Here is a 25863-nt window from a genome sequence, read left to right as displayed (position 1 = left end):
AACAATTAAAAAAATTTCTCTTTTGAATTTTTTAAAGAGAAGTTTAAACGAGTTCTATTTTAAACAATATTTTGGAAAAAAATTTCTTAAAAAAATGGTTCATAATATTGAACTTAAAATGAGCTGAGTTTTAAGAAAGATCTTGGAAAAACATAGTTTTCATTTCAAAAATTTGTGGGGTATTTTTGAGATTTTTTGTAAAAGAAGAAGATATTAAAAGACAGTCTCTCGTGATTTAATAAAGAAATTAAAAAAAAAATAGTTTAGAGAACAGTAACTTAAATTACTTTTTATCACTTTTGCTTTTTAAAGTTGTTGTCAGCAACATTTTGATCAGAAATTATTTAAATAGAAATCCAGCAACTAACAATAATAAGTTTTTGTTCTTTCATTTGGTAACAATGCTTTTACATTTGTCACATTTTTTGCTGAGATTTAGATAACAGCAATACCTTGTTCATTAAAAAACTTTTACTTTCTGCAACTGTGGACTTTTTGCAGTTAAGTTTGCGTCAGTTGTCACTAATTAATTCTCACTAATTCCTCTCGCATGCTTCAGTACAAGATTGAAAATAATAGTCAATTTTTTGTTTTTTCTAATATTACTTGCTGACTGTCATATTTTTTTTTTTTTGTGTGTGTTTTTACATTTTGATTTGATGTCCAGATCATGTCCAAGAACTTTAGCAGTTGCACCAATAACAAAAATAGCTTCTTGATCACTGATTTTTATACGTTTTAATACGTGTTTCCGACGTCTTGTATCCATTTGGGTGCCCGGTTCTTTTTTTTAAACTGAATGTGGCGGCCTTGTATTAAGACTGAAAATTTCAAACTCAGTTTGAAAAGCTAAAGAACTAGAAGAATGTTTTGATAAGAGACCTAAGCGACAACTTCTTCATTCAGCATTTATATCTTTTTTTCTTTATGTTTTTCTGTTTGTTCCATTACATAGGATTGCTATTTAGTCAAATGCTTATCCATGCCTCTAAAACGGGAGCTGGAGAGATTTCTCGCATGTATACTAAAAATGCTTTGTCTTCTTCCTACTTCCAACATCAAAAAGTTATTTTTATTTTTAAATTATAAAAATAACTTTTGATGAAATCTAGTTATCGTTTTTGGGAGATGACACCTGACCCACTAGAACCGGCACTAATATGTATATATATATATATATTTTTATATTTATATATATATATATATATATATATATATATATATATATATATATAAATATGACTTGAAAAAAAAATCGATAAAAATTTGATCATTAATGATTATGTGTTCTTTAAAAAGTTATCGATAAGCCCAAAGTAGTTATCTAGATATAATATATATTACCTAATATAATAAATACCAATGTACAAGCTAGATATATAATAGTAATCATAAAATATATTTTTTTAATTACAGTTACATTGTGCCAAGATTCTTCTTATAATATAACGTGTCCAGCGAATTTCCTTATAAAAGTTCTCAATGCAACATATGGTAGTCTGAAAAATTCTTCAATTTGTTCTTCAAAAAACGCAAGTTTCTTTATTCCAAGTTTGTGCAATGGAGCCAACAGTTGTTTTATTGAATCTAATAATCAAGTATTTGGTGGTGATCCCTGCCCCAACAATTATAAATACACTATTGTTAACTACATCTGTTATCCTCAAGGTATATGTCGTTCAATAAATTTAAACTATATGCAAGAAAGTTAATAAACATTTAAATATAATATATACATTTTTCTTTTAGTTTTATTAAACTTTACTTCTAAAAAACAATTGTTTTTAGTCTCATTAGATTTATTACAAATATTAGCTAGTTAATCTTTTTTATCAAAAAGACTTGCAAAGTCATTTAAATTTAGATTTTCTCAATATATTTCTTTAGTTAATAAGATTTCTATTTAAGCTTCATGTTTTGTAAAGCTAACCCAAGCAACAGTTATTGTATATATTTTACCAATAATCAAACTTCAAACTTTTTCTTTATACTTATTGAACTAATTGAACAATTCTGGTTTCTGCTATTTTTTGTTTCGTTTTAAATGATGATTGTGATGCTTTATGTCATTTCATACTTTAGAGTAAAGAATTTAATAAAACAGCATAAAAGATTTACAAATTGCGAAATTACTTTAAACTTTAACATATATCATCATTTCACTAGTATGAGTTATACAATAAAAATGCTGATGCAACTCTTTTTTTTAAAACTTTAATGAATACTTTAGTTAAAGTTATTACAACTAGTTGTTGTTTTCTTTTCTTTTTTTGGTGGTGCAAAGCATAATCATCTCATCAAATGTCTATGCTTATTTCTCTAATAATATTTGTTAAACTTGCTCTTACTGATGTCCTCTTATCATTACCATCTATAAATACCTATTAATGCCTAAATAACAAAGGGTTTTAAAATGTCTCTATAGAATTTATAGTAAGTAAAACATCTATTCGAGAGATAAAAATTTTATTGATATTGACTAAGCATGATTTATTTTCATCATAGCTTTGTATTTAATTAGTTATTAAAACCTCATAGTTCATCCAAAATCTTCAGATATTATACGATCATTGTGATCTATTAACAGTTTTTGAACTTTTTAAAATAGCGAGTCTTACATTTAGCAATATAAAAATATGAAGTAAAGTGACTAGTGTGAGAAAAAGTTATTTTTATATAAATGAGGTAACTGTTTGAGTAATTAAATGGGATTTATTACCGATGTCTTTTTGACTAAATCAAATTATTTCTTTTTAATCAATCGCATTTTCTTCATTCTAAATAAGTGAACAAATCTAAAATAATGAATTTTTTATCTAACAGTTTTATCTAACTTTAAAATTTCAACTCTCGGACATTCAGCATATCTATCACCAAGTTTATTATTTATGTATTTCAAAAAAAAAACATTGATGTGGAGGACAACCTTAAATGTATAATAGTAAATAGCCCATTTGCTGCTTATTGTTAGACTTACCCTTAACAACCATCAATAATAAACTTCATGTAGTTGGTGGAAGCTTTACTTGATAGAAATTGAATATATAAGAGTCATGATCTTGTTTTAAAATCTACGTTTTTGGACTTAAGGTTGTGTATTATTTTAATACAATTAAGATTGTTTGACCTAAAATAAAAAAATGAATGTTCAATAAACATATTGTTCTGTTTAATTTAAAGTTTTTGATTAAATGTTTGCATACATATATATCACCTCAAACAAAAAAGTTTGAACGTTTTTTAATACTTTATATTAAAAGAAACCGATATAGATAAAATAAAAACAAAAATTATTTTAGAGTCAACTATAAAGAATTTATTATATAAAAAATTAAAGTCTATGAATCTCTCTTAGCTGATATATTCATTATTTCAGAGGTCTGGTATAAAGTTTTGAAAGGGTGCGTGTATAGCTTATTTTTAATTATAACTTCATTCCATACGACTCCAAACAAATATTATTGTGAAATTGACATTTTAAATGACCCAAGATTTTTTATTAGATACGTTGAAAAAAAATCTTTTATTACAACAGAAGCGATTCTACAAATAAAATGATGGAGTTAAATCCTGAAAAATGTGCCAATTGTTTTATTAAAATAAGAAAAAGCTCCTCACAATTAAAAATCTACCGATAAGTTGTGTCAAATACCCGTTTAGCTCACTAAATTCGTCATAAAACCAACCAACTCTTAAAAATCACAAAATTGAATTGCGTTAACATCTAGTTAATTTTTATTAATAGCATTTTTTGTCGTTTTATAAAATTTTTTGTTTATTAAATAGTGTTAAAGCCTTCATCAAACAATACGCTTTAGTGGTCAAAGAAGTTAGGTCGCAGCCTTCTGAAGTAGTTTAAATTTTTCCGCTTCCACATTTTTGCTTAGTTTTTTTTTTAATCTTTTCTAATTTTATTAAAATACAAAAAAAATTTTTTGAAGTTCTAAAGATGTTTACACTTTTATAAGTTTTACTTTTATTTAAAAATTGCGAAATCTCCTTAGTTTTCATTTATAGCCAGAGTTGTTAGTCTTTGGCCTTGCCTTGAGGCCAAAAATTAGGGCCTTGACCTTGGCCTTGAAAATTTTAGCCTTGAACTTGATTATTTTGGCCCTAGCCTTCATTAAATAATAAATAAAACTAAAGCATTTAAAGTTTTCATTCTTTGTTTTTAAGTAATTAGTTACGTAATTATTCATTCTTTATTATACCTAATTACTTTATTAAACTAAGTCAAAAATTAAAGTCTTTTGTCTTGAAAATGTTTGCGTTGGCCTTGACCTTGAAACTTTTATTCTTGTCCTTGGCCTTGGTCTTGTAAAATGTGGCCTTGTCTTTGACCTTGTAACTTATGACCTGGTAACATTTGGCCTTGGCCTCGCTACTTTTGGCCTCGTTAACAACTCTATTTATAGCATTTATTTGCTGTTTTATTATGTTAAAGTTAATAAGGAAAAATATTTATAAGTTTATAACCGTTTTTTCCACAGAAGTTTACAATTTTTACAATAAGAAGTTATAAAGTATTGAACATTGATCATTAAATTAAAACAATGATTTAAAAGATTTTGATTTTATACCACTTCCCAGTAGGCACAAGAACGTTTTGCAAACGCTTTTTAAAGGTTCCGTGAAACGATTTTTAAGGTTTTTTGAACGTTCAAATGAAACGGTGACCGGATGTTTTCCTAAAAACGTTTTTTGAACGTTTTCTAATGGTCTCACAAAAACGTTTTTTAATGATTTTTTGAACGTTCATATAAAACGGTGACCGGACATTTTCCTAAAAACGTTTTTTGAACGTTTTTTAAGGGTCTCACAAAAACGTTTTTTAATGGTTTTTTGAACGTTCATATGAAACGGTGACCGGACGTTTTCCTAAAAACGTTTTTAGAACGTTTTTTAAGGGTCTCACGAAAGCCTAATTTTCTATTTATTTATAATATAAGCATACAAAAAAAAAAGCATACATTTATAAATAAGCCTACAAAAACGTAACAAAATAATTGTCGTGCTATTCTGCCAAGAGCTCCCTTTAACTTATTCACCGAATCAAACTTCGTTGTATGTGACACCAGTGTTTCTAAAAACAGAAATACTATAGAAATCTTTCATGGATTCCAGCTAGCACATATAAAGGGTGTTACTTGAACGCACATTTATACTCATGGTAAATTCTACACTTTACTTTTAGTTTATTTAACAATTTTTTTAACCTTGTTATAATTTCATTATGTAATAAAATAAAATAAAAAAAACTAATGAAAGATCCTCATAACAATAAATTCAAGTGATGCTTTTTGGGTAGTTTTTTAAACCTGATGAAAAAAAACTTCATATACTGTTTATTAACGTTGGAAATACTTTCAAACTTGATAAAAAATATTTATTTACATAAAATGTTTAATAAAACCAGATGACATTCTTTGATAAACTTATATTCAGCAACTTTTTGCACTTTAATAATAGGACTTGCTTCTCTTATGTTCAAATAACTGTGATATGTTGCACTGTTTCATTCAAATATGAATAGAAATAGCTTCATACATTTATTAAAAAATTTATTTATATAATATTTTTAACTTAAACATACCTTGCATTCATTTGCTTGTAACTATATCTGCACCTTTGATACTCATAATTGCGAATAATAATTTTACTTTTTTAGTATACTTAAAAAAAAAAAGTTAGTTAACCACAATGCAACATTATTGTGCTGCATAGAGCGCCTTAGCGGCACTGTGGCGGATTTTTTGAAACAAGTTTAACTGATTCTCAAAGGCATTTAGGCTTTCAGCATTTACCATTTCACCTGGTAAGCAGCTCCAGCTGTCGACAACTTTATTTGTGAAGAAGTTACTTCTATTATTATTAAATCAAACTATCTCTTTCGCAAATCGACTTCTATGACCGTGGCGAGAAGCAAAACGCATTGGAGTGTGGTACCAGTTAACAGTTTCTTTACTATACTCGATTTTAAAAAGCTGTATTAAGACTTTACAATGATGCTTTCCTTTGTAGGTGGTCATTTTTAAGTATATATATATATATATATGAATATATATATATAAATATATATATATAAATATATATATATATACATAAAGAATCTATGTATATATATATATATTTGTATATATATATATATATATATATATATATATATATATATATATATATATATATATATATATATATATATATATATATATATATATATATATCTATATATATATATCTATATATATATATATATATATATATATATATATATATATATATATATATATATATATATATATATATATATATCTCTTACAAATTTACAAAAAAGTTATACCTCTTGTACAAACTGATTATTTGGGACATTTTTGTGGGCTCATAAAATTTTTGTCCCTTTATGTAAATTTTTTTTGTAAAAAAAACAGGCGTGGTAAAACGTGAAAACACTTGAAACGTGAAAGAACTTGTGAAATAATAAATCAATTGAGAAAAAAATTACAATTAAAACATTTATTAACGTTTTTAAACATAAATCTTGCTCAAGTGACCATTAATCATTTACTAAACATTTGCAAAACATTCTTGTGCCCATTGAGTAAAAACATTTTGTATCTATAAGTTAAGTAAATAACTTATGTTATCCAAAAAAAAAGTCCTTAACGAAAAGAAACTTAGGTGTAACACTAAGACTTTTAAAGTTTATTTATTTTGTATTCATTTATAATGTGAACATAAAAATACTAAATAAACTATTTGTTATTCTATTCGATCTGGAGCTCTTTTCAAATGGTCACCTCTTAACTTATCAACCAAAACAGATTTTGTTGAATGTTTCTAAAATATAAAATAAATTTATGCATTTTAAAGCACATACAAAAGCGGTTACATAAACACACACTTCCAAATGAAAAAAATTTTATATCAATATTTCAAATTACCAATAATTGCTTTATACAATAATGTTTTTCTAAATGATTTTTTTCCATGTCTCCCTGCTTTGTTAAATTGCGATTGAACACTTTTAGACATAGTTTCATCTAAAACTTTGTTAACTGAGGCTGAAATTGAACTACCACCTATTTGTTTAAGTTGACGGACCTACAAAAGTTATATAATATCATTACCAATATCACTACTATTTTTTAATTGACAAAAAAAATTATAAAATTAACAATACCATTCAATTAGATTTATTTAGAAAAGCACCATATATTATTATATACAAAAACCATACCAACAAATGAAGCTTTTCTTTATCATTTAAAAATGTTTCTCTTTCATCAAACTCTCTTATATCATTTGATTTACAAATATAAAGTAAGGTTTCTTCAGGCTCAGTTCTTCTTCCCAGCTTTTCGATTGAACATAAAGACTTTTTTATTTCGGAATTTAAACTTGCTAACTCCATAAATATTGTTTATTGAAAACCTAATATAAATAAGTTAGAACTAATTTAATAAAAATTTTATATAAACTCAATAGAATCATAGTTTCAATACAAGGTTCAATAAATATTAACATATGAATTTCATCCATTTCTTTAAAGCTAGCTGGTGGTTCATCATAAAAAAAAGTACCACAAATGCCTCTTGGAATGGTTTTTTGAACTGGTTCCAAAAACAAATCATTTTGACAAACAGAGGACAAACTAGATTGACTTTTATTGATTTGATATGATTTTGAATTCAAAACGTTCTCTTCTTGATATTTCTGAGTAGATACTATCTTAGGATGTTTGCTAGGAGATTTACAAAATGATATTGAAGAAAATAATTGCAATTCAGCAACCTTTTCAACTGTAATGTCAGAACTACTTTCTCTAACCCAAAAACGATTGCAATATGTTTCACTATTACATTCTAAAACTGATATTAAAAAATAAACACAAGACTGTATTATTTTAATAAGGTACTTGCAATAAAGTACCTAAATAAAGAAAACTGACAAAACTAATTTAAAAAAAACATTTTAAAGTTTAAAAGCATGTGTATTAAATTTACCAAAATACCTGTTTCTTGAAAATCAGAATTTGAAGATTCAGAGTCAAACATCACACATCTCTTTTGTTCCCTTGTCAAGATTGATTTTTAACAATATACATTCTCCCCATCCTTTATCAGGTGAAACCCAATTACTAATATAGTAGTTTAATTGTTTTTTGTCTTTCAGAGGCCAATATACAACACTTTTGAGTTCATCTACCCAATGCACAGGTACAGTCATTTTCTTTTGTTTTTCATCTTCAATGATAGTCACTATAGAATAAAGTCTTTTTATTGGGCTAAAATCAAAAACAAAAAAATGAAAAAATGATCATATTGATTTTCTGATGTCAACATATAAGATTGTTTATTATTACAGTTAATATAAATAAACAGACTTTATATAATAAAATATAAAAAAAAATATTAGCAACATTTATGATATAGAATTTATTTTAAAACTATTTTCTCATCAAACTTACCTTGTATTGGGTTGTGATCGCTTCCTTGTGACTGTTCTTGCTTCTTTAATATTCATAATTGAGAGCAGCTCCTTAACTTTCGAAGTAAATTGTGAAAGATTCATATATATATATATATATATATATATATATATATATATATATATATATATATATATATATATATATATATATATATATATATATATATATATATATCTGTGTGTGTATATGTGTGTGTGTGTATGTGTGTGTGTGTGTGTGGGCCACAAAAGATATAAGAAAATACTTATATGGCTATAATAAAGAGTAAAAAAAGTAAAAGCAATTATAACAATAACAATAATAATAATAATAACAATAATAATAATATATATGTTTATATATATATATATATATAAAATATATACATATATATAAATTCCTTTAACTAATTAACACAACTCTAGTGTATAGCATGTATAGAACATTAAAAGTAGATATAGATAAATAAAAAGTTTAGCTTAGCATATGTTGTGCAACAGTTTACTAATAACAAAGCCATCTTTTATTGGTAAACAAACACATTTGTTAACCAAAGTATCTTTATGTTTAACTCTGACAACATGTCGAACATTACTTCTTAAGAAATATACATCTATATACTTTGAGTTTAAAAAGTGTGTAAAATAATTATCCAAACAATCTTTTCTATAATAGAAGCACGAGTATTGATCATTCCCTAAATTAATTTTTACGAAAACCACACCATGTTTGATTAAGAAGCAACCATCTCTTAAGTTGGCATTAATTTTGTTTTTTTTTTGCTCAAACCTATTAAAAAAAATTGATTTCATCAAGCCTTTTACATATTTGTGGTATAGGATTATGTTTTGATTGAACTAATACTTTAATCTGCTGCAGGAAATTTTCAAACGGAAAAGCAGATAAACTGTCAAGCGGAGCATTGTAAAACGCAACATCATCACATATATGCAGAAGACTATGTATGTTATAAACACAAAATAGTTGACCAAATGTTTCGGTTGAGTTTATAACAAAGCATTTAACCAACCGACGAGCATTCTCTAAATTTGATCTTCGAAACTCAGCATTACTATCACATAAAATTTGTATTGATATTGATAAACTTAAGAAATGTTTATATGTACGCAAATCAATGATGTCTTTCAACACTATCATGCTGAAGTATACTAAAAAAGAACGTAATTCTGTTGCTTTCCATCTATCAAAATCAGAGAGAGACCTAGGCTGTCTGACAAAATCACTAAGCAATTTTCCATTTAGCTGCAACAAATTGTTTGAAATTTGGTCTAACATGCTTAAAGAAATTTTTCCATGATTAGTTCTTTTAATCCCACCCTTAAAAAAATATAGAATTCTCCGAGTAGCTCCTAAACAAACAAGGTGCATATAGTCCCAAGTAAACATGTTTATAAAATCAAGGGAATTTATCTCACTGAATATAGACTTTTCATGTTGGTGAAATCTTCCATTGTGATCTCTGTTAGCATAAGTATAATCAAGAAATTCAATATTTGTACGCAAATTTACATTTACTTCAATATGAGAAAAAACAATTCGATTTAATATACATCTTCCAACAATAGTACATCTTTCACAAGAATGATAACCAGTATGATTAACTATACCTTTTAATAAGGAGCGAGCAGGGGCATCACAAATAAAAGCATAAATTTGAACCATGTAACTTTTGTCATTTACTACAAATGGAGAGCTTGTTAGCATTTTTAATTCATCTGAAAAATCTTTTAAAAATAAATGACATTTAGGTTTAATTGATCCACAATACATTCCAATCAAAAATGGGTTGTAACCTTTAATAAGACCAACAATAGGCCACAGCTGTGTTGAGCTGGATTTGTACAGTGGTAAACCATCTATATTAAAGCTTAAAAAAATGTTAACATCAAGAATTGAATGATAAATTATTTAATTAATGATCTGTTTTGTTAATCCAAGATATATATAATTTCCACCATCAACATTTTTGAAACAAATACTTCTTTTTCTTTTTAATAAGGTTCTACAATCAAAGGCACTTTAAACTTATATTCACAAAATATAGCTAAAATTTCATTAGTGCATCGTCGCGTACAGTTGTTTTTAATTGACCATTACTTAATTTTTGAGCATAACACTAGATCATATTTTATTTTATTATCAGGTATCACATATCTAGAGTCAGAAAGACTGCTACTACTTTCCTCAAGTGCTGAATTTTGAAAAAAATTATGATATTTAAGATCATCACTCTGAGATTTTGGTAACTCCATCTGGTAATTATCGCTTTGGGAAACTAAAAAACTTTGATGATTATTTCCAAACTTTTCTAGAACTGCATTTCTTTTTTTTCTCCATATACTAAAATAGTTATTTTTTATCTCATTTCATATATATATAGTTAAAAACTTAATTCATTTAAAAAAACTAAACAGCATATTATAAAACATGCTCTTTAAAAATACCTTGAATTTGGTTGAGATTGCTTTCTTGCAACTTTTTCTTTGCTACTCATTACTAAGAACATATGCACAAAAATCTTTGTATTACATTACATCTATAAATTACATTAACAAATATAAAAGCTACATAATAGAAATTAATAGTTAGAAATGTACTAAATTGTTGCTAAAATTAAATAATTTTGTTTTAATACTTTATAACAAAGTGTGTATTACAAATACTAAAAAATTTAAATTTTTATACACTAAATAAAAAAGACAAAGAAACTGTTTATATATATATATATATACATATATATATATATATATATATATATATATATATATATATATATATATATATATATATATATATATATATATATATATGTATATATATATATGTGTATATATATATATATATATATATATATATATATATATATATATATCTGTACATATATTCTTACATAATCATTTTTTTCAGACAAAAATTAACAACAACAAAATAAGATTTTTTTTTGTCAAAATATTTTCCTATAAATTTTAAAAAAAGAAATAAATTTTTTTTGTGTATACTAAATTTGAAGTCATTTTTGAAATTTTTATTCCTCAATAATTGATACTTCGTAATGAAAAATTCTCATTAAGCTTAAAACATGTTATCACTCAATAATTTTATAGAAATATTATCCTATAAATGTCATGAAAGGGAAAAAAATGTTTTTATTTGTGCAAAGGATGTAGAACCGTTTCTAGCAGGAGTAGAAACAGTCCGGCTAAAAATAGCTACATACATAAAAAATTGAAAGAATTTTTTTTTAATAATTCAAACTTACCTTGTAATAGGTCTGTTTATTTCCTGGAAACTAGGATTGCTTCCTTGTTGCTTATACTTGAGGATGGTAGTTTAACTTTAGTTATGGTAGCTTAGTATATACATACATACATATATAGATACATACATACATATATACATACATACATACATAAATACATACATACATACATACATACATACATACATACATTCATACATACATACATACATACATACATACATATATATATATATATATATATATATATATATATATATATATATATATATATATATATATATATATATATATATATATATATATATATATATATATATATATATATATATATATATAACTCTAATTAGTAAAATCTCATCCACTGTAAGCTGGAGTTGCTTTATGCAATAATTTATACTACGTAAAACACCTATAAAATATACTTTACAAATCATATAAACAAAAATAGTTTATTTATAAATTGTTTTCAATTCAAACATACCTTGTATAATTCTATGATCATTTCCTTGTAACTAGAATTGTTTCCTTGTTGCTCATAATTGAAAACGGTACTTTAACTTCCTTATTAATAATAATATAATAATAAAAAAAATTATATAAATATATATATATATATATATATATATATATATATATATATATTTATATATATATATATATATATATCAGTGCCGTAACTAGGCAGGTGTAACAGATGCACTTGCACAGGGCCCGTAGATTAGGCGGCCGTGAAATGGAACTTTAAACTGACGAAAATATCTTTCAATAATATCTATTGAATATAACATTGTTAAGGATATTAATTATGACGACGTTATAAATGAATTTGCGCAAATGAAAGCGAGAAAAGTGCAATTTTAATAAAGAAAATTTTAAAAATAATAAATTAAAATATATATTTTATTTACAATTTTTCCAAAAAAAAAGTTAGGCTTAGGGGGCCTAAACATGAAATTTTGCTCAGGGCACTAGAAAAGCTAGTTACGGCGCTGCATATATATATATATATATATATATATATATATATATATATATATATATATATATATATATATGTGTATATCTAGAAATATATAGATATATATATATATACATATATATAGATATATATATATATGTATATATATATATATATATATATATATATATATATATATGTTTAAATATTTGTTGTTTATTTTTGTCACGCATGCGCAGTTAGGCGTTTACAGTTTAAAAAAGCGTTTTTAAGGGTTTTTCTAAGTTCCCTCAAAATTATAAATCAAATAAGAAAAAAATGTTCATCAAAACATTTATCAAACATTTTTAAAACGTTTTACCAAAATATTCGTCATTAAACGACCATTAAACGTTTACTAAACGTTTGCAAAACGTTTTTGTGCCCACTAGGTTACAAAAATTATTAAAACAAAGCGACTATATAAAGAATAAGTATAGAAATAATCGGTGTAGAATATATCTACCATGACCAGTTAAATGTATAAAAAATTCATGGTAAGTTCATGGTTCCATTTATTTTAAGTGAAATTCTAATTATTTTTAAAACATTTTCTACCTATTAAAATTAATCAACACATTTCAAGTGGTTACTAACATAATAACCGCTGATAAACAGCGGTTTGCGCCATGAATGCGAAAGCGTTACAAAATTTTTAATGTAATTATGTTATAACTAGTCTTAATAATAATAATATATATTGCTGTTGTTATAAAGATTGTATTTTTCAAAATTGTGTAATAATATTTTACAAATATTATTTTTATGTAGATCATAAGTTTTGAAATTGTATAAAAAATCAATTAAATTTTTTTTACCTTTTTTATTTTTATTTTAAATGATTTTAAAGACATTTTTTTTTATATACTATATCATTCAAATGATATTTTGTGATGATAAAGGTTAATTAAATTCTGCTGTTAATTTTTATGAAAGATTTTTAAACAAAAACATTAGGTGAAAGTTTAAATCGGGTTGTTTGTATTATTATTTAATTTCAATTACTAGTTTTGTTTGTTTGAAAGTAAGTAATTTTTCAATTGTGTCACTAATTATGTCGCTAATTGTGTTACTAAATGTGTTAATCATTGTAGTACGCATCTTAACATCTCTTATTGGAATGTATTCCCTTCAAATCTTTTAATTTAAGTTCATTTATTTCTATTTTTTTTATTATATCCTAGATTGCGTGCAAAAAACAACTACAGGAAAATGTTGCACTTTTCCCTTCAGTTACTCAGGAGTGACCTACAATGAGTGTACAACGGTTAATAATGGTGCTACCTTATGGTGTTCATTAGCAACTATTTATAATGGAGTTTGGGACAATTGTTTAGGTTTGTATAATAGATTGTAACATAAATGTGTTTTTAAGTGTTTATATCTAGTATTTTTGGATTTTTTGAAAAGTGCATCTATATAAATATATTTTTAACATATATATTAGTGTAAGTGAATTCATATAAAACTTTTTAAAAACCATGTCATATTGAATTTTAATAAAAGAGAAAGTTGTATTTAAAAACAGGCTTGAGATAAAAATAGTTTTAGTAAAATATTTGTTGCTATTTATATGCATAAATGTTTCTTCTACTAATGTTATCAAACCGAATTTTGGTCTTGGCTGAAATAAATAATTGCAAAAAAAGTGAAAATCCTCTTTGAAACTGCCAACCAGTAGAACGCCCAGATTCAAAAAATTTTCTTAAAAATAAATAAAACAAAGTGAAAAAAACCATCACACTAGTTGAAACAAGTATGCTTATATTTTTCTAAAAATGAAATCTTGATTTCTTATCTTTTACTTCACTTATTCCTTAAAAATTACTCAAATGTGGGTATAATTTAAAACAATATATCTCCATTTCTATAAACCATTTAGTTCTAAAGTTTTCATATTATTTTCCTAGAAGATGTGAAGAGGTTATGAACCAGATTCATGTATTGAAGATGCATTGAACATTTTAAAAGTAATTTTTAATAGATTTAAAAATTTTTTAAACAAAATAACCATAAAAAAAAAAGAATTAAGTATATTTTGACACCATATTTATTTGTAATATTCTAGTTCATTACTTTAGTCCAACAACAATAAAAAAGCACTCTGAAAATTTAATTTAACATATGGTCTTAATGTTGTAAAATTTACACATTTGCTAAAAATAACGTTTTAAAAAAAGTCCAAAAAAAAAGAAAAGAAAAAGTTCGCTACAAAAACCGTCACTAAACTAAATATGTTTTCTTTATTATTTTACTAAAGCACATAATAAAGAAAAAGCTGAAGTATAGATAAAATACTGTTGTTTAGAAGCTTGAACAATTGAAATTTTCTTGTTTAGTTGTGAGTTGATATGGCGTTGTTATGGACCTTAAAATTCTATTATGGCATATGTACATAATGTACATAATTGGCATATGTACATAATATGGCATATGCACATTATGTTTATAATTTATACATATTTATTTATTTTTTGAAAAAAAAAGTATAAATATGTTCTATGAACTAAAAATATCAATATATAAAAAATTGATTTTTTCTAAAAATATTTCAAAATTAATGGGGTTGTAGCAGTTTAAACAAATTAATAATAAAAAAAACACATCTTTTCCTGTAGCATGATGATTTATATAGAGCCGTGTGAGTTTTTAATATAACTTTCGATGAGCTTCCCAGTTAACTAGTGCAACTGGGTACCAGCTGGGACCAAAACGGAGAAAATGCTGAGACCAAACTGGGTATCCTACGCGGTTTCCATTGTGATTTTGTCAGCAGGATCCAACTCGGTCCCATATGAGATTAGCCTGAATTTTTGACGGCAACCAATATGTATATCAATTTGGACCCACTGGATTGTTCCATTGAGAAGCCAACAGTTGTTTGCATTTGTTTTCAGATGGGAATCAATCGGGTAACCTAATGGTATTCATTAATTGGACCGCAGATTTTTTTCCCTACAAACCTGTGTACTAAATTTCGGTAAAACTATTAGAGTTGTCAAATAGAGAGCAATATTTGCTCTCCATTATTAGAATTGTCAAATATTGAAATTCTTGCTCTCCAAGATTAGAAAATGTTTATCAAATGGAAAGCATTATTTTCTCCACTTTAAGAGTGATATAGAGAGTAAGTACCTTAAGAAATACATTTGCTTTTTAAACTATGTAATTAAACAAATTTTACAATTACTCTTTATATATAGAAAAAATGGCAAATTAAAGTTTATAATTTTTATATAATTATATGCGAAAAAAACTTGTCAATGAAAAAAATGTAATTAAACTAATTGATGCTTTTTTTTTCTGTTACCTATCCTTCTGTCACGAGCGTTGCTAAGCCACGCTTTTAAATTGTTCTGGAGACTTTTGTTTCGAGCAAACCTTTTTTGAAAAATTCTGCTTTGCAGCAACTAAAAACATAATGGCAATTATTAAATTAAATTAATTATCAAACAGTTATAGAAAAATAAAATAGTTATATATAAATAAACTTATATAACCGATATAATAATTAACATAATGTAATAATATTTTTACTCAACAGCTACAATTTAGTTCAAAAAAACATAAGTTACTTGCCAAAAAGTAACTGAACAATATCAGCCTAATAAATCCATCCATGTAATTTTGAAGGAGTGACTCCTTCAAATGTACACCCTATGATTTTGAAGGAGTGACTTCTTCAAATTTACACCCTGTGATTTTGAAGGAGTCACTCCTTCAAAACCACAGCGTGGTATATTTCAGAGTCAATCCTTTAAAACCAGAGGGTGGTGCATTTTAGAGTCACCCCTCTGAAATGCCAAAATGCATTTTGAAGAGGTGACTGTAAAATACACCCTCCTGTGATTTAGCCTGTTTTTATATTGAGAAGTAATTATTATAACAATACTAACTCTTTTTTATATGTTACTGATCATTGATATTTCATACCTCAGAAAAACATTCCTGAAAAAATCTACTTTTGAAATTTTGGTTAAAAAATTTTGTAACTCCTGCCGTTATCTGTCAATTACTAATAAGCATTGAACGTTAAGATACCTGGATATTTTATTTTGAAATTTAGAATATATATGTGAAAAAAATAATACTATTAGGAGTAATATTAATACTTATAATAGCAATAACGATAAAAGTAATAGAAAAACGTATAAACCTGAAAAGCTTGATGTCATTGCTAAGTCAGGTAACCAAATGCTTTCTAACCCAGAATTACAGAATTTTCCTTGATCTTTCAAGTATAATTACTTATATAATGCATATGTAGTAATGCTATATATTTAGTTACATATATAATTCATTAGAAAAATAGTAAAAGTCATTTTTAAAAATATAATTTAAAAATATTGGTTCACTTTTAAAAATAAAATTTATTTTGTTGACTTATGACGAGCTTCTTATTTATTTAACTAAGAACATTATTAAACTTAATACAACTAAGGTATGTATTGGTTGCCACTGACGAACCTCTAATTCTTTTAACCAAGAACATTACTAAACTTAATGCAATGAAGGTATGTGTTGGTTGCCACTAAATTTCTGACATTAAATTTAAAAACTCTGTGAAAGTTGTTTATGAATTACTGAGGACTTTGCACAATATACAATCGAATCTAATTGTGTATTAGCACCATCCTTTTGTTTTGCATTAGAAATATAATAATGTTTTGAAAAGAATGGTAATAAAATTGAACCTGGATTTTATTTTTTGATGTTTATTATCTGAGTGTTTTGAAGTTTAATATCCTTTATTTAACAACAAGTTTAACATCTAAACCATCAACTTTTTTAGTAAACCATTTCTTTAGGAGGTTATCTATTTTGTTTGTTTCCTCATAAGAAACAACAGCATACATAGTGCTGAAGAAATGCTTTTTATGTGAAAAATGACCCTAAAAATGAGTTTAACTTAAATAACATTACGTAAAATACTTTCACTAATGCTCTTGGGTTAAAAGTGTGTTTTCCAACCCGATTTTCTTTTTCTTTCTAGGTCTAGAATAGAAAGAAAATTGCTTTTTTTCCAGAAAACCTTGGCTTCTGCGTTCAAGACAATGAAATTTAGAAAATCGCATTTTTTGGAGAAAATTGTCGATTTTCTTTCAATGTCGAGCTTCCTCCTGTAATATTTCTGAACTGTTAGAGTTGTCCAAATGTTTTTAGATTTCTCTTAAACATTCTATAACTTCCATAACTTTTGTAAAACTCTCAAAACTTTCTAGAATGTTTTTGAACGTTTCAAAAGTAGCTGTACAAGTACAAAAGCACAAATGTCAAGATTCCAATTTCTGGTATTGCAGACTGAAATGATAACAATTCATAATTGAAGAGAAGTTATTTGTTTCATATGGCATCAAAAATGTTGTTTGTATCCAACTAATTTATTCTGCTACTTATGCGGAGAAGTCATTAAGACAAGAGCGAAAAATTATTCCAAGGAATCCATTTGTGTAAGGTGCGAGGCCTACAAGGCATACTTTGGCGCACTGGTCATAGACCCAGACTAATCTTGCGCACCGGATTTCACATTCAAATATTGCAAAAAAACGCCTAAAGGTAAACTGAATAGTTGTTTCTCCCTTAGATGTGTTTTATTTTATTTTTATAATATTTCAAATACCTATTTTGCTCCAGTACCACACAGCCCTGACCTACCTGTTCTAACTCTTCCAAGGCGGCATTTTCAGGAGACAGAATGAAGCCAGATAGCGAAATAGATACTGGAGACACGGACTACGATCCGGCAAATAAAGTTGTGGGTAGAAAGCCGTACTTTCCTAATCAGAAGCCAGTCTACTCAAAGCTGTAGGTATCGCATGTAATTGAGTTGCCAATCTACTAAAGGCTGTAGGTATTGCATGTAAGTGAGTTGCCAGTCTACTCAAGGCTGTAGGTATCGCATGTAATCCTATTGAATATTACCTATGCATAAAAAGTTCATCCCGGGGACTCAAAACCACGTTGCTTCACAATGGAAAAAACTGCCAATCTCTCTCTTTGGCCCACTCGGTGCATCTTAAAGAGGACTACACCAGTGTCAAAATGTTGCTGAGTGCATTAAAGTATGACAACTAAGGATCGGAGGTCATCAGTAATTTCAAATTAGTATCATTCTTCATAGTTCTTCAAGGAGGTTTTAGGAAATTTCTTTGTTTCCTCTGTCTCTGGGACAGCCCTGACACCAAGGTGCATTTTCGCACAAAGGACTGACCACAACGGACTGAGTTTTTTTGTTGGGAAGAGCAACTTGAAGTGGGAGTCGCTGATAATACCTCATAAAACACTTATGCCACCGCTGTACACCAAGTTAGGCCTTGATTAAATTAAGACTTGGTCACTGCTATTGACAAGAAACCTCCAGCATTTCAATACCTATAAGATTTTTTTGTGAAGCTAAGGTCAAAACTGGTATCATTTTTTTAAATTTTATTTAGGTGCTACAAGAAGTATTTACGGTCTTTTCAAAGAGCACCGTGGATGAGCATTTAATGAGAATTTCACGCCTCTTTCCTAACCGATGTATTAAAACTTGCCCAGAGGTGGGGTTTAAACCACGATTCCTTTGTTTCTGAGGTAAGTTTGCTACCACTGCGCCGCAGCTACTGAGTATATTCGTCGGACCACAGATTAAGAAGATCATAGAATGTGAGGATTTTGTAACTCTGTTTAACAGGAGGGAGCGGCGAGAAGCAGTTTTTTCAAGTTGCTTAGGGCTTCCTAGGTTATCACAAGCTAAGAACTATGCGGAGTTGGTGCAGACTCATAAAAATTACACCAAAATGGAATGCAGAATGACTCTGAAAGTACATATCCTTGATTCGCATCTTGACAAATTCTGGGCGCTTACTCCAAGGAGAAAGGCGAGCACTTTCTACAAAATGTATTAGACTTTGAACTTTGTTACCAAAAGCAGTCTTACAAAAACATGATGAGGACTACATTTGGAGCTACTTCGAAAGAGTTATTCCCAATACAATCGTAAGTCTAGAAAATCTAAAAATTTCTGAACTTTGTTGAGTGGTTTCCGACTGTGTTTGTCTATATCTTGTACAATTTTTGTTTTTACCTGATCATAATGACAAAATAAAATAAAATTGTTCTATTTTCACAAAACGAGTTCTCTTAGTATTGCTGTCGTGTAAGAAAAGTTTGTGCATTATGAATTCATTTTTTAACATACTTTAACGATTGAAATATAACACTTAGTACCATTTAGGAACAAAAATTATGTTCTATAGTGTAATCTAATAATGTGTGTAACAGAAACATCTGTGTAGTGCATAATTTAAAAACTATGAAAACAACTATATTGTTATTATAATTATTTTCGTAGTAAAGTTTAAATAAAATTTTGTCAAAAAAAGTTTTTTATTTTTGCTTGGCGAGATTTATTTTAAAATTTCAAATAAATAATTTTCAAGAAAAGAAATTAATTACAAGAAAAAAATTTAGAACAAATATTAAAAAGGAATACTTAGTAGAGAAATATTAACTGATTTTCCCATTTAATGTTTAATTGCACATGGATGAATAAAATATATATTGAGTAAAAGTACCACTAACCGGACAGTGCGCAAAAGCGGACACTAATCGGGAAAACGAAATACCTCCACTATAAATAAAGAAATTTGCAAATTTTAAATAAACTTACAATTTTTAATGTGTGGAAAATTATAAAATAAAAGTAACAATTATTAAAATGATAGTTTTAAAAGATATTTAAGTTAAACAAAATCTAACTCTAAAAATCAAACATATTTTTGGAAATTAGGTTCTTAGCATAAAAGATTTAAAAAGTCAATTTAAAAACAGAGGAAGCTATTTTGTTGAAAATTTTCTGCTCATTTCAAAAAAAGTTTTAGATTTTCAAAATCTTTCTCCGTTAAAAAGTTATGACATAAACAAGATTTTCTTAAGTTTTCACCTACAACCGGACACAACAAAACCCCCCCCCCCCCCAAAAAAAAAAAAAAAAAAAAAAAAATTAATTAAAATTTAATAGGTTAATCTGTTTATAATATTTTTACTTTAATTGAATTTTTTATTATTTTAAAATTAATTCATTTTTTTTTTTTTTAACTTACGGAATATGTTTTCATTTGCGTTGTTTAATTTTGTACTTTTGCACTTATATTGTTAAAGTTAAAGTACAAAAGTACACAAAATCTGTAGCCGAATTGAATTTACTAAACTTAAAATAGCAAAAAATATAACAAGCGAGAAGCCTTACACTGAGGAGACAATAAAAAGCGTATTAAATAAGATTGAAAATGGTGAGTTGAGCTTATGAGCCGCATCTTAACTCTACAGCATTGCAAAATCAACGTTAGCTGATTGAAAAAAAAATACGACTTTTAAAGTTGGTAGTGGCAATACAACAAAATTAAGCCCTTTTATCGAGTTAACCTTGGTTTAACTTCTTCAAATGCTTAGCGATTGGGGCTTTGGTAGACAGTTAGATGAAGTTCATAGTTTAGTTAGAGACTATTTAATTGAAAATGATGAAACGTGTTTGTTCAAAAACATCTAATCGCAATGATACAAAGGGAATTATGAGACGATGGCACTTAAAAACTAGCAAATAACAGCTACAAATAATGCATCTTTGAGAGCAAGGTCATGCACCCCAGAAATTATTGCCCGTTATTTTGAAAACATTTTGATTTATCAAAAATAAATTTTTGTAAAGCCATACGTTGTGGAACTGTAAATTTCAATAGCGACAAAGGCGATGCAAAAGTAATTACCAGATGAGGTGCAAAGCATCCACCAGTATTAACTAGAAATCGTGAAATGCTAAAGTACACTGTTCCTAATTGTGTTAATGCTGACAAAATCCTTCTACTGCTTTTTGTCATTTATAAATCTAAGAATTGACTCTATGATGATTGGATTAAAGGAGGCCCACTTAACACACTTTACACAAACATCTCCATGTGGTTGGATGGAAAGTAATGAATTTGTGCAGTGGCTCTATAAAATGTTTATTCCTCACATTCAAAAAATTCGTGGTCAACATATTTTACTTTTGAATGGTCACAGCAAACACGTGTCATCAAATGTAGCTAATTTGCATTGCCGCCAATTCATCTCACATTCGCCAATTCATTCGCCAATTCATCTCACATTAATGTATATTTTCATGTCAAAGATGTTTAATGTGATATTTTAAGAAAACTTTATGCTAAAAGAGCTTTTAGCAATTTTTCCAAAAAAATTTTCCCAAGTTTCCTTGCACAGTTGTATAGAAGCTACAATGTTCACGCTCGTATTAAAATTATTGCTGGTTCTGAAAATATTGGGCTCTTTCAATTAAATCAAGACAAAATTGACAAATCAAAATTACAAACTCATCAAACTTTTAATAACACCTTAATAACATCATTAGCAGTTATAAAATAACAACGCAGACCAAGTTTTTTACCTCAAACTGCTGAACAAACACAAACCCTAATTCCGCCTGCAACTCCAACTTCAATTCCAACTTTAAATTTAACATCTTTAGAAGAATTTGCGGTTCGTGTAAAAATCATATTTGAAAGAGCTCTCTTAAAGCAATTATAGTTCCAAAATGCTAACAAGCATCATGCGAAATAAGCCAGAAATGTCAGAACAATGGTTATTCAAGCTTTTATTGAAGAAGCATGGTTAAACCAGTTAAGAGAAGAAGAAGACGCAAAGCTATTAAAACGAACATTTGTTGAAACTGCAGCAGCAGAAGTAAAATCTTCTGCCAAGAAAGCCAAAAAAAAGTACAAAATGTGCCCAAAGATTCTTAAAAGTAAAAAGCCTGAGATACTAGTTTTATCGAAAACTTGTGAAAAATCAAGTTGCAGTTCGTGGCTTTGTAAACCTTGTCTCTCAAAACGATAGATAAAAGGCAAAGAATTCTTTTGCACAAAATGTTGGAGAACCTATTTTATAAACTTTTTTGCTTGCTCATGTTTTTTTTTTTGATTTTTCTAGTTTTTTCTGTTTGTAATATTATTATATGTGCATTTTAACATTAAAAATAAAAATATTAAATATAAATTTATCAGTTTGTTTATGTTTTTTTCATAAAATTTAGAGCTGTTCGCTTTTGGACAATTTTTCAAAAAGCGGACAGTTTTAAAAAAAATTAAATCTTGTTTTCCAATAGAAACTTGAAATTTTAAATTCCATTTTTTTTTTACAATGTTTTAAGTTTTTTAAATTTTAAGTGTTGATATCGTGTATAATAGTGTATGTTATACTTATAAAAAAATTAAATAATACGGATTATCTTAATACAAATCTTATAATTATATAATAATTATAAATATTAATAAATATGTAATAATCTTAATACAAATAATAATAATATATTAAAAGAAATATTTGCTGGATTATAGTTACCAGCATCGTAAGCTCGTAAAGTAACGCAAAAAAAGTTTTAACGTTAAAATCAGTTTAAAATTAACTGACGTCAGCAATTGATTGGCTTCTTTCTTGCTAACGTAGGAATGTTACAAATGAAGTTTGTTACATTCCTACGTTAGTTCAAACGAACTGCCCGTTATCTATTTTAATTACGCCATTTAAAGGAGAACATTGGTAAATCTCTGTATTTCAAGAGCATCGCGCACTTTTCGATCAAATTTTTTTGTTTCACTTTAATTTTTTAACATTCTCCCCTTTGTTTCTTGCAATAAAAACTTATTAGGGGTGGCTATTGTAGACAGATAATGTTTCCCTGATTCAAACGTTTTAGATGTTGTTGAGTTCGAGTCCTAATTTAAAGTTTAATTTCGCCAACGTATCTCTTTAAGCATTTGCATTCAATTAAATAAGTTAAGGGTTGACAATCGTGTGGCAATTGATATTATTTATTATGGCTAAATTAAGGAAGTTTAGAGATGTCTTAACATTATCTACGTTAATTTTAAACTTTTTTTAACTTTAAAAAAGATTTTATTGTATATTTTTACAAGCAGATGATGCAGGTAACCATAACCTAGAGAAAATTTTTTATAACAAGTTATTATTTGTATTAAGAGAATTCGTATTGTATATATTTGTATTGTATTGTTATAGTTAACATCTTTACTCTAGCTACAAACAAAGCTAAAAAAGCATGTAGAGTTTAAAAAAATTTTCAAAAATTAAAAAAAAATATGTCTAATGTAAAGAAAATCTAAAAAAGTATGTTTTACTTCGTACAAATTACTTCTTACATCTGGTTTATTAAAGTCAAGAAGGTATTTTTTTTTAATTGTGGTTGCACCCCTTTTTTAATTCATTAACTCCAAAACACGAAATAAAAGGTTGGTGCTGTTGCTAGTAGACCAGTACTACATGTATTCTACCTCATATATAATCTAATAAATTAAATATGTTTGTTGAATTGCACCTTGGCTAACTGGTATTTTAGATTTGTCATAATTTATTTAAAGCCTAAAAGTTGCTCTATTTTAATCTGCCTACTTAGCCTGGGCAGCCAAAGACCTACCATGTCTATAAATATGCCACTATTTTGTTTAAAAAAAGTGAAAAAACATCAGGCAGGTTAAAAAGAATAAATTTTCTTTGGCTTTTGAATGAATGACTTTGCATTGGCATTAGTTTTATAACTGTTTTTTTTTATTTAAACAAAATCTTTGTTTTATTTAGTTGAATAAAACGTTTTTATGAAACTTTTTTTTCTTTGTATATATAATACTTATTTTTAAAATATTTGGTTGTTTAAACTTGTTCAGCGTTGACAATTTTCATTCTGCAATATTTTTTAGTAAAATAATGAGTAAAACCAGGTCAAACCGCACCCTAATCAATTAAAATTGCTTATCTCTTCATAAAGGCATAAAACGAGTCTTTGCCAGGCTCGCCATTTTTGAATAAGTTTAATTGATCTTTACGTTTCAGGTAGCCACATAGAAATTTGAGGATTTTGTTTCGGATTAAAACATAACCCAAGTCAGCAAGTAATTATAACGCATGCACAGTCATTCTTTCTGTTTCATTTGAGAGTACGTTGTTGTACCTGATCCATAGATGCCTTTGTTATTGTTATTTTTGCAATCTTTGAGTGTTGAGACTGGAATGCCATTTGTTTTTCTCAGTGATGTTTTATTTTTTTATAAATCAATTAATGCGTTGAGTTAAATTGAGTGAGTAATGATTATAATGAGAAATAACATAATAATTGGTTTTTAATGAATAAGTAATGATTGACAAATAACTTTATAATTCGTTTTCAATTAAACTGGATTTAAAATTAAATTAATTAGATAAGTTGAATGCTTTGTCACTAGCGAAAAACTAGACTAAGTAATTAATCTAGTGTTCGGTTTTATCAGATAAAGTAGTTATTTGTAAAATTTTGATTTTTTATTAACTTTTTGTTCTAGCTGCATAAAAATTAAACTATCAGAATGGAAAATAAATTTCCATCAAGATAGTGCTAAACTTATTTTTATATCAGCTTCGGTTCGAGCGCTATTTAGTTTGCAACAATAAAAAATATATAAAAATTTTCGAGTCCACATTAAAGTTGAACGAAAAAAGGAAAAAATGGAGTTTAATCAGTATGTAATTTTATCAATTGGAATAGAGGAGATAGTTCAGTATTTGAATCTATTTTATTTTTTTCATAGTTATATCCGTTCAGTTTTTATTTGATAATTTTGACCAATGATACGGAATGATATGGTGTGCGGTTTGACTTGGTTTTACTCTATAATTGCTACTTTTAAATTAAAATCAAAAGTGAAGTTATTCATAAAGGTTTAATGCTAGAAAAGATAGTTTAAAACTATTGATTGCCAAACCACATGCTTTTATACTGTCTTTAACAACCCCCTCTCTTATGCGCATTGGCATACTTTTTGGGTAAACTACTCCCCCATCCCTGCATACGTACTTTATTTAAGACCCCTTACTTAATGTTGCTGCAATAGCAGTTAAAAAAACTTGCCTTATTTAAAATTAATGTTGATTTAAAAAGTTCAACAAGAGCATCATTTATTTTAGCTAGTATCTGTTATTTGATAAAAAATATTGCTTCAAATGAATTGTTTACTTCTATTAATCAATGTTTATATGTTAAAAAGGCTTTAAAAAAGAAAGTTAACAACTTAAAGGATTGTAGAAGTC

General features: G+C 26.9%; 1 protein-coding gene across 1 annotated transcript in view; it reads left to right on the top strand.

Annotated features, from left to right (window-relative positions):
• LOC136080283 (uncharacterized) overlaps window positions 1–25863 on the top strand; it is an 84426-nt gene that overhangs the window by 1502 nt on the left and 57061 nt on the right. Inside the window, exons 2-3 of the mRNA XM_065796899.1 lie at window positions 1417–1668; window positions 13935–14087. Of these exons, the coding sequence (XP_065652971.1) occupies window positions 1417–1668; window positions 13935–14087 (405 nt within the window). The remainder of the gene's footprint in view (window positions 1–1416; window positions 1669–13934; window positions 14088–25863) is intronic.

This window comes from Hydra vulgaris, chromosome 05 (assembly GCF_038396675.1).
Source record: "Hydra vulgaris chromosome 05, alternate assembly HydraT2T_AEP".
Classification (NCBI taxonomy): domain Eukaryota; kingdom Metazoa; phylum Cnidaria; class Hydrozoa; order Anthoathecata; family Hydridae; genus Hydra; species Hydra vulgaris.
The sequence above is the reverse complement of the archived record's forward strand: the minus strand, read 5'-3'. Positions and strand labels throughout refer to the sequence as shown.